The sequence below is a fragment of the Tasmannia lanceolata genome, unplaced genomic scaffold (genome assembly GCF_043159265.1).
Source record: "Tasmannia lanceolata isolate RefF3 unplaced genomic scaffold, GAP_Taslan_0.1 ptg000002l, whole genome shotgun sequence".
Classification (NCBI taxonomy): Eukaryota; Viridiplantae; Streptophyta; class Magnoliopsida; order Canellales; family Winteraceae; genus Tasmannia; species Tasmannia lanceolata.
Window position 1 is genome coordinate 49,031,575 of NW_027518679.1, and position 11,176 is coordinate 49,042,750.

Here is an 11,176-nt window from a genome sequence, read left to right on the forward strand (position 1 = left end):
TTGGACCATAGACCATTCACAAGGGGCACATCACAGATGTGCCACAACTAAATTTAATGATCCTGGGACGAAACCCATCCTCGATCATAAAAAGAATGAAGAATTTTTTCTAAAATACGACAGATGCAAGCAAACCTATAAACGTCGAATACGAATAGTATATCGTCTTTATATCGCCAATCTAGAAACAAGATCAACATAGTAGCAATCTAACAAAACTCATAACAGATAGCGCAGGCTGAAGAAATGAAAAGCTAGACACACCAGTACTTCTAAGTTCGTAGCGTTTTAGCGCGAAAGATAAACCAGAGACCGAAAATTCTACAGAGACCCTCACTATCGGTAGGCACTGATCCGCACTGATCCGCAGTAGATTTTACACCAAGAAAAAACGCATAGATCGCCTGGACTCATGTTCGTCACCTGGTTTTAAAAGGCATGGAATTCAACGCCTGCCACGAGGCCCCCCACCTGACCTAGGAGGCCCCCCACCTGACCTAGGGCCAGGAAAGCGAGCAAATTGCAGCCTTAAAATGGCCGAGTCTCGGTCGTGCTCATCAAATTTATAACCTGCAAAATCGAATCGGACTGGTTTACGCTGCGCAAGTGACCGCGGATGAACGTATGAAAAAGATGAGACGTGTAACTATTATATAACTCGAATACAAGTGCATACCAAACTTACATAAAGCATTCAAAGGCACTTGTTCTAAGCCTCTAATACACCTCCATTGCTTACCAGTGGGTCCACTAAATTCGGTCGATCAATTCCCCCTCCCTTTTGGTCCTTCGCCAATAACCAGCAACTCAAAGTTTATCCATTTCGGCACAAAGAATGGTGTTTGATGATCTGGCATCCATCCTTTGGATGGAAACCACATTGATCCATTTCAAGGTTCAAAAAAACAAACTATTGTTACAGTGAACTGGAAGAGGTTGCCTAAAACTGTTGGTTGGTCCTCTAGAATCAGTTAGTCGAACATTTGCAGTGGTAAGATTTCAATAAATGCCGGGGCAAAGTCAGTATTCTGTGCCAAAAAGAACATGGCTATAAATATGAGAACGGAAACCATGCCTGAAAAGGGTGGCAGGTTTTTCAACAAGTCATAGGAAGGGAGGCCACATAAGGAAGATGTGGATGAAGTTCCCTAGTCAAGGCATATCAGTATCCTGTGCCGAAAAGAACATGGCTATAAGCCTATAAATATGAGAACAGAAACCATGCCTGAAAATGGTGGCAGGTTTTTCAAGAAGTCATAGAGGGGAAGCCACATAAGGAAGACAAGAGTGAAGTTCCCTTACCAAGGCATATCAATTCCACCAGGAATAATTTTGCTAATCCTACACAAACCTATGCCCGATTCCAATCAGATTCAAACTCTTGGGAAGGAAGAGTGTTTGCAGCTTTTGGCTGCACAGCTCAATGTCAGTTCAATACATGTGAGCTGCTCAAGAGGAGAAAGTTCTCATCTTAGAAGCACGAAGCGGGTGCGAGGGCGAAGGCGGAGGCGGGAGCGGGGGCAGGGAAGCGTGGGGTCTAGAAGAGTCTAAGTTTGGGAGCGCCATGGGAGCGTGTATGTAATATTTTTTTTATATATCTTTCAAAATTCAAGTACATCAAAAAATAATAGTTTCTAACCATTTTCATATGTATCTTTCAAAATTTAAGTACATCTAAAAGCTAATTTCTAGCCATCTTCACCATCTTCATTTGTGTGCACTCGTTCCTCGTGCCTTCTGAAGATGGACAAGCCTTTGTGCTTGCTCCAATGAAATACTATGAAGAGATGGAGGAGTTTCATGTAAGGAAGTTGGTGATGGTGGGACCTATAGAGTAATAGAAGCAGGATGGGAGCATCATTAGAGCAGTTCGCCAGTTCCTGTCTCTTTGAGGTCACGCTCCCTGGAAGCTCCCTTCCTAAGGAGCGCCGAATCGAGGTTCTGAGGTGGGACCGGCACCCCGAGAGAAGGTTCCTGCTTCTAAGGTTCTCACTAGCCAATAGGTGCATACTATGCAACGAAGAGGAACACAAACTTTGGATCATGTGCTGCTTCATTGTTCATTCTCCTTTAGACTATGGAAGCCAATCACCAAAAGCTTTGGTAAGTCTTGGGTTTTCATATCTCCATAAAGAAAACACAATACTACATTGGAGTAGCGGCCTATCTGGAAATGTGGGTCGGATACTTTGGAGGGCCATGCCGTGTCGTACGCTCTGAGATGGCACATTTGGAGAGAGAAACAACCACATTTTTGAAGGAAAAGAGAAACAACTCACAAGGATAATAACAGAAACCAAAGTCGACCTTATGTCCTTGGAAAAGGACTAGTGACGTACTTGATGGAAGACATCACAAGAGAATGGAGAACATTCACTTGGGAAAGAGAACCATAAACCCAAGGTGGCTCCTGAGTGGCAACCTCCAATTGAATAGATCAAGCTCAATTTCCACGGCAGCTCTAAAGGGAATACGGGACGAGCTAGAATCAGTGGATTATTTCGTGACCAGTGTTTAAAAACATGGATGCGGGGCGGAACACGACCAAAGAAAATCCTAGTCGACTCGGCACGACGTGGTCGAGTACTCGGTTGGCACGGCTAAGTACTCAGTTGACGAGGTCGTAATTCGGGCAAGTCAAAGGAGTTTTTATTGACTCTATAGGGCATAATGTGGAAAGCGGATGCGGCGTAATGCGGAATGCGGCCAAGGTAAAAGGGAGTCGACTGCGAACAAGGGGGTGTTTTAAAACTATGTTTGTGATACTGCTGGCCGCACACTCTTCTCCTTTTCTGGTTCAGTCGGAGACTGTGGCTCAAACGAGGCGAAAGAAAGGGACTACTTTGGGTAGAGAAATGGTTTGTCAAATGTAGGCACACCCCATTAGTTATTGCAGAGGATTCATCAAGTGTCTTAGAGTAGGCCAGCAATAGAACGCCAGACGTTGGGAGTTGGCTAATGTAATTTCAGAAATCCGAGACCTTAGCCTAACACTTCATGAGAAATTTTCGCACATGATGCGGTCTGCAAACGATGCTGCTGATAGACTGGCCGAGGGAGCGGACCGAGAATTTATGGAGACTCTCAAGTGTAAACAAACCATAACCAATCCATCGGTTTATTATTTGGGAAAACTTTCAGTGTTGTCAACGCTTCAATCATGCTCGTAACAAATCTCACATTACTGATCCACATACAAGATGATTCAAAAGTAGATGATAGCCCCACTTATTTCAATCATCTTTGCCATCTCAGTTACTGCCCAGTCACTCAGCCATTGGCATACCAAATGAGGTTGAGCTTCAAATGTAATTGAGGCGGCAGCCTCACCAAAGATGGAACTAAATAATAATAGTAGTAGTAGTAGTATGAGGATATCGCCTCGTTTCAAAAGAAATAATCTAGTCATGGCGATTAGTTTGTTAGATAGGAAGCACTTACCAGAGAGAAGTGGGACAAGCAGCAACTGAGATATGCAAACACAAATGGATCTAACATTTACAAAATCAGAACAGAGAGGAATCAACATATTGTATTCACCTTGTAATGCATCCATTGCGACTGCAGCATGGTTAGGATTCGAGAAATCAACAAAACATAGGACCAGTGGCTCTCCACCAGGCTGCAAGAATGAACAAAACATGGATTCATAAAAGGGACATAACCAACTGATCAGTTCTCTAAATAACAATACTATTTACACAGCAACTGGATAAACTTACATTTCTAGGTTCCTTGTTCACAAGTCTCACTTCTTTAAAACCTACAAAAGGACGAAAGATATCTGCAAAGCCGAGTAAAGGAACACTAGTAGAAAATTGTATATATGTGAAAACTCAAGACTCTTAAGACATTTTCGTAAGAATCAATTAAAATGAAAATTATTTAACATTAAGGAGAAGTTAAAAAGAAATTGTAAAGTTTTCAAAATCCAGTACTCCAAGGAGATATAATGTCATTTTAACCAGAAAGGGGTCTCATAAATCCCCATTTCCTGTGACTCTCCATACCATAGACTGGATAATTAAGCGTGCAACAGTAGAGCACTAACACATGGATACGAGATACTTCCCTCCGTCTACAGTCTGCAGGAAGGCCCTCCACAAATAGCGTGTTTGAAGCATCTGGTGGAAGAGGCGGCAGTTCAGGTCTTCCACCTCCAAATCCCATGCTTCGGCCCTTTCCAGCCATGCCCAGATCCATGCCCCCAACACCCATCATACGTGGATCATCGGTAGGATGGCCAGTCATTCCTCCAATCAGAGACCTACCAGAATCCCCAGCAACATAAGAAGAAATTTGCTGGATCAATTAGGAATGACATGTTAGCTCTCATATCAAGATGCAAAATCACAGGAAATGGGAAGTAAAGAATAATATGTGCGAGCAATACCCCATTGTTAAGGTAACGATCATAGGATGCTCCAATGGATTCAGTATCTCTAATTACACGATGCCCACTCCTTTCATCCTCGCGAGGGAAATAACTTGCCATCTCATGACCACCAGGAATATCTAAAAATTTTTGCATATAGACTTCAGCAACAGAAGTAGAAACCAATAGAACAAACAATTAAGCATACACACTTCACTCTTAAAGACATGATAATAGGAAGACTTCAAGATATTTCCTTGAGGCAAAATATGGTTAAAAAAAACTGGCTTTTGTTGCCCAAAGGCTCAAAATAAAATAAAAATGTAAAAGGAAAAAAAACATGGTGACATAGTATGATAGAGTGAAGGGAATAAACTCGGTGCAAACCTAGGGTTCACGGATTAATTTATGGGAACTTACGAGCAAAGTAATAGCTTCTAATTCAAGTTAATATTAAGGAGCAATTCCAAATAAAATAAAGAGGGCTGCTAGCAAAACGGAAATAAACGAAATCGCCTATGTGATACATGTGCAAGAAGACCAAGAAGTGAGCATGAATCCTCACAAAATGCCAAAAGCAATGTGGAAATGACCAAATCGTTGGTCATTTCTACTTTCATCTTTATTTTCTAAACAGAATCCCATTTTAGAAGTGTTTTTTTTTAATAAAACAGCATATATTCAGCCAAGGGTTTTAATGTTTCAAATGCACTCTTTTTTTTAAATATGCTCCCTCAACATTATCAAAAGAATAAAATATTCTTTTAGGAAGAAATGATCAGCTAAATAGGAAGCGTGCACTTAATTGAGAGGAAACATCAAGGAAGTGCGCTCCCCCTAATTTTGGGAAGAGAGAAGAAATTAGCTTAAGAAGGAAGTTCCTGGGGAAGCAAGCTCTTCCCATCCAACTAGGAAGTTTCCAGTAACTATGTTAATCTTTCCTCGTCTCCTGAGATTTTGTAGGGTTTCAATTAATTAATAAACCACCTTCCCCATAATCATGAAAGGGCAAAGAAATAATGATCAATGCATGGACATTGATGATAAAATAGACATAACAGTTAATATTCTCAAAATATTGAAGAATTATTATCACTATACCAAGTTTTCAGCACATAAGTTTATGAACAAAATTTTACATATGTTTATTTCAAACTAAGAAAGAGTTCTTTAAGTTTTAAATACTGATGTGGCACGGCCCACTTGAGGATTTTATTTTCTTCATTCAGTTACATGAGGCATTCAAGATAAATTTTATTTTACTTTTTAGCTAGGATTTTCCAGCACATAAGTTTATGAATAAAATTTTACGTACGTTTATTTCAAACTAAGAATGAGTTCTTTAAGTTTTAAATACTGATTTGACACGGCCCACTTGAGGATTTTATTTTTTTCATTCAGTTACATGAGGCATTTTAGATAAATTTTATTTTACTTTTTAGCTAGGATTTAGTTCCATTTTTCTGTTATTTATTATCCTAGATGTAGGCGCTGTCCACATCACCTAGAGCCCACACACCACTATTGCAAAGTACAAACTTATTATTTTAATAAGCACAGATTTACTATTTTAAGGAAGTGCGGACTTACTAATTGTAGTAAGTACGAACCACATAAAAGCCCTCAACCCTCCATATAAAAACCAAAAGAGAACAGCCCTAGAGACAGTTTTTGAGACTTAGTGATTTTCACCTAGCCGTCGCCGAGAGCGGCCCGCCCTCATTCTCTTCCTCTCCTCGCATCTCTTTCCTTCTTTTCTTCACCTCCCTTCTCTTTTTCTCCTTCTACCCTCATCGTCTTCCTGCCCAAATCCCTTCATGTTGGTCGGCCATCAAATCTAAGCACCAGTGCAGCCTATACCTGTCCCCCATTCTTTCCCTCTTTTCCAACATCTCCCTCCTTTCCCCTGTCAGCCAGCCTTCAAATCTACATCTCTTATGCTTCCATCAGCCCACCCTCTCAGTTTCCATCATGAGATCAGTTCATGGGCTAATCTGCTGCCCTCTCTTAACTTCTGCAGTTTCTAAACAGCAATTTGCAGTTCAACAAATTTGGCTGTATTTTCTCATCCTTTTCTCCCAACAGTCTCCTTATTCTCGACGAACAACCCCCTGTTATAGCTATGGTTAGTTGCTTGCTGATTTCTCATTCTCCAAGCTGTCTTAGCAGCAAATCCTGACATCACTCCCCTCTTTCGACCGCTACTTGTTGTTCGCTCGTCCGGTGACTAGTTTGAGCTCCATGGATGGATTGTGGCCGACGATATCCCTCATTCATCACTTGGGCACTCCTCCACGGGATCTAAGGTTGAGGCACGCATCAGCGGCGAGATCTGTCCCTTTATTTACGGTGCTTTTTGCAACCCTATTTTCTATTATCCTCTACAGGATCTAAGGTTGAGGCACGCATCACTTGAGCACGTCTCTTCTCTCTTTCTTTAGTCTCTTTCTCTTTTTCCTCTTTCCTTCTTCTCCATTTTTGGTCGGGCAGGCCTTAGAGTGGTGGTTTAACATTGAGGAAGAAACGACGCATAATGGGAAAATCTACAAGCATTCGTTAGAATGATTTCGGGAAACTTGGCAGAATGTAAAATACTAAGAGCTAGAATGATTCGAGAGGACAAAGTAAAAGCGCATGCATTAAAATTATCTGCATGCCGAAAGATCCAGAAAACTTGGCAAATGTATCGGGCCCAACAAGTATACAAGAGACAAATCACTTCAACTATCCAAATCTAGGCTTGTGTGCGAGGATTGATAGTGCGGAAAGTACTTAACGTCAAGCAACAAACGAGAGGTGCACTCGCCATCCAGAGAGTCAATTCCGAAAAGATATGGCCCGCTAATATTACCTAAGGATACAGAAAGCAAACATCATCCTTCATAATCGGTTTCGTCAAAAGTTAGCCCGTGAAATTTATGCAAGGATCAAGAGGGCAACAACAGTCATCCAGAATTACCGGAGGTGGAAAGTTGTTTGATTTAGTCGGTAGGCACTTCGGATCAAGCTAACAAAATCACCAATTGTGGTGTTCGGATCCCTTCCAAATTTCTACTTAATTGGAAGCACACGAGCGGGATTCTACAGATCTAAGTAAACAAAAGAATCAAGATTTTTTCTGCCTAAGTTGTCAAGGTACAAGTAGTACGTCGAAGGTGAAACTTGTGATCACATTACTTCTAACCAATAAAATTGCTCAAAGATTTTTTCCGAAAAAAAAAAAATACAATTGCTCAGTTTTTTCAGCGGTGGAAATACTTAGTTTACAGGAAGAGCCCACCGTTTGCGGATTATTTGAGTATTAGAGCCGCAAAACTCTCAAATTTCATGCCAATCATTATTTTCTATTTTTTAAGTATTTTACGTGTTTTTAAGTCTCTTAAGTCATAGGAGAGGTACCACGGTCTTTTCCCATCAAAATCACTTAAGTTATTTGAGTTATGAGTATCTTAAATGGGACCCACACATGTATTACGAAAATTTTAAGTAGAGAAAGTCTTCAAGTCATTAGAGGGTATTTTAGTCCAAAAGTGCTGTGTTTTTTTTTAGGATTTTAGATCTTTTTATTTCTTTTTCTTTTCATATATAAGTGACCTCATGGCAGTTTTTGAGACTTGGAAATATTTACCTAGGAGCCTCGCCTTCCCTTCCGGCCTCCGCTCATCCCTTCTCCTCTTTCCCTTCTTTTAACTCCTTTCCCTTCGCTTTTTCTCCCTCTACCCTTATCGTCTTGCTACCAAAATTCTCTCCTAGATGGCAATCAAATATGCACACTAAGGCAGCCAACAGCCTTTCCCCACCATTCTTTCTTTCTTTTCCCCATCTCCCTCCTTCCTCCTTGTTGGTCGACCTTCAGCCTTCGGATTTCAGATCTGCATCTCTTGTGCTGACGCCAACCCACCCTCTCACATTCCTTCATGCAATCAGTTTATCGTATGATCTGCTGCCCTCATTTCACCTCTTTAGTTTTTGAATAAATATCTACAATTCAGCAGATTTGGCTCTATTTCCCCACCTTTTTTCCCCTCGTAACAGCCCCCTTCTCAAGAAACAGCCTGACGTCAGAGCAACTATTCTCCCTATGTTTGCTTGCTGATTTCTCATCCTCCCTACTGTCTTGTGCCCCCTTGCAGAAAATCCTACCATCACTCCCTTCTTTCGGATCGACCTTACCCTTGTCACCCACAACTCTTACATTACCTTTACCATCACGGATCATATCCTCACCACTTGGGACATCTTGTAGGTCATTCTAGTTGGATTACATAGATCTAATTGTTGGGGCAGATTTATAATTGATGACTGATTTTTTTGTCATATTCATGAGTTACTTCTTGTTGGGACTTTATAGCATGGAAAATTGGTATATGGATAATTTAATTTTCACGGATGATTGAAATTTCAGCCTAGAATATTTTTAAAAATCTTATGCTGATTTTAATTATTGATGTCATGTTTATGCTGATTTGGGAACCCTAGAAACAAATCGACGTATTTGCAAACCCTAGAAACCTAAACTCGAACCCTATCAATACAAAACTGGAAAGAAAAATAGTTAAAAATAGTAAAATCTCCCAAAATTAAGAATAAGCTGAATGACAAGATAAAACTGGAAAAAAGAAACGAATCAGTGTATTAACAAACCCTAGAAACCTAAACTCGAACATTAACAATACAATCTCTAAGAAGAAGTAGATCTCATGAATTATCTTCACAAAAGTTTTGAAATGTAAACCCTAATTTGACCTGGAATGAAATACAGAAGAAATAACAAGGGGAAAAAATGGAAGAGACTAGAACGGGGTGAAGGATGATAACGTGCGGCACGGGTGCGTACCGTAGTCGGAGCGGGGCCGCTTTCCTGGCGGAGGCGACAGGGCACGTGCTCGTCCGCCGGTGTAAGCGTAGAGAGCAAAGGACATTGTCGAGTGTAGTGGAGAGGAAATGAGAGAGCGAACAACAGAACCCTAACTTTGTCTTAGAAAAGTATATGAAAACGCATGCGCGTCTTTGTGAATGGAAACGAGAGTTATTGAGAACAAATAGTTTTAAGTTTGGGCAGTGATATCTAGACCTGGCAAACGCGACCAGTGCCGCGGGTCGGGGTTTCAGTGACCCGCCAAAACCGATCCGCGGGTGACCCAACCCGTAAAAGCACAGGTCGGGTCGGGTCAACCTGCGTGCACCCGCGATTTTTTGGATTTTTTAAAATTTTTTATTTTAAAATAGAAAATGAAATCAAGGGCTAACAGCATCTCACTTTTTGAGCTGAAATAGTGCACTTGTGTTTGGACATCAGCCCTTCTAACAGCATCTCACTTTTTGAGGACTCCCAACTTCCAGCAGCTCATGAGCATTACTAATTTATTATGCATGAATACACTCCCTATTTTCAAAATGGATGATTGGAAGGTACAGCCCACACCATAGGATGATCCAAACCGTGCATTTGATGGGCTATAATGTAAATAGGTTGTGCCCAAAAATCATTAGCATAGGATGATTCTAACCCTCCGATCTAAAGAAGGGCTGACAATATGGAAACTTCTATAGATCGAAGGGTTGAGATCGTCCTATGGCAATGATTTTTGGGGCACGATCTATTTACTTTGTGGCCCATCAAATGGACGGTTTGGATCATCCTATGGTGTAGGCTGTACCGTCCATTTTGAAAATTATGAGGTGAATTCATACATAGAAGGGGGTGAATTTATCACCGCCCAATAAAAACTATGTTTTGGAAAAACATGCGGGTAACCCGCGGGTCAACCCGACCCACCCGCACTGGGTACGGGTCAGTTGGTTGCTGACCCGTAGGAATGCGGGTCATTTTGACTCGTGACCCGCACACCCGACCCGACCCACCCGTTTGCCAGGTATAGTGATATCCCTCCCCCCCCCCCCCCCCCCCGATGGATAAAATCCCCCCCTTGACGTTTTCCGTTAAGTTTCAAAGGTCAACAAGGAAAACATTTACAAGCGGTGAATTTATCGTCGAGCAGTGAACCACTCTCACAAAAAACGTTAAAGGGGGGGATTTTATCCATTTAAGAGGGGGGGATATCACTGCCCTTAAGTTTTAACATAGTTTTCCTCTTTGGATTCTTCTGTACGCCCAGTCTATTTTGGATTTTGAGAACTGATTGCGGAGTCCAAAACTGATTAATTTTTGCCCTAATAATCAGTTTTCAACAAAATAAATTCTCAAGATCCAAAACAAAGATCTCGAGTTGGATATATTATAGAGGGATTTGCTAGAAAAATTTATGGGAAAGGCGCATGAATCTATCCTCTCTCCACATGAATTCCACCATAACTCTTCTTTCCTTTTTATGCTTCTTTCCATGTTGTGTTTTGGAAAGTCGGAGAGCCCTGAATAAAGACCAAGCTACTATTGGAGGCATCATTGACGTCAAATCACCTTATAAGGGGAGCGCATGCGTAATGCAGGAGGGTGAAAATATCATCGCCCTTGTTTTTATCCTGGTTGCTATGTACTGAGGTTATCATCAATATGATGGTTTGTTTTGGGTTAGCTCTCCATCTTATGTTAGAAGAATTTGATGAGTGTTGTGTGGAATAGACATGATTATATGGTCATTTTGTTGATAGATCATGAGATGTGCATCTCAATAATGTAGTGGAAGCATTCAGTCCTTAGCATTGATTTGGGGTTATAAATTCTTGAATTCTCGAAGGCGATGATGAGGACACTTGGAGCCCACCATTGTTTTCCCCTTTCTTTTGGAGACTTGTCTAGTCTCTTTGCTATCCCATTCTTCTCCTCTTCCCTTTGTGAGA

The 11,176-nt window shown here is 41.1% G+C and overlaps 1 protein-coding gene across 1 annotated transcript; it reads right to left on the minus strand.

Annotated features, from left to right (window-relative positions):
• Positions 1 to 124: 124 nt before the first annotated feature.
• Positions 125 to 9,372, minus strand: LOC143876586 (RNA-binding protein 1-like). The gene is made up of 6 exons (XM_077378295.1): positions 9,213 to 9,372; positions 4,394 to 4,515; positions 4,062 to 4,302; positions 3,723 to 3,784; positions 3,541 to 3,622; positions 125 to 570 (listed from the first exon to the last, which is right to left on the minus strand). Exons 1-6 carry the CDS (start codon positions 9,295 to 9,297, stop codon positions 446 to 448), a joined length of 717 nt encoding a protein of 238 aa, XP_077234410.1. The 5' UTR covers positions 9,298 to 9,372; the 3' UTR covers positions 125 to 445.
• Between the last annotated feature and the right edge of the window lie 1,804 nt (positions 9,373 to 11,176).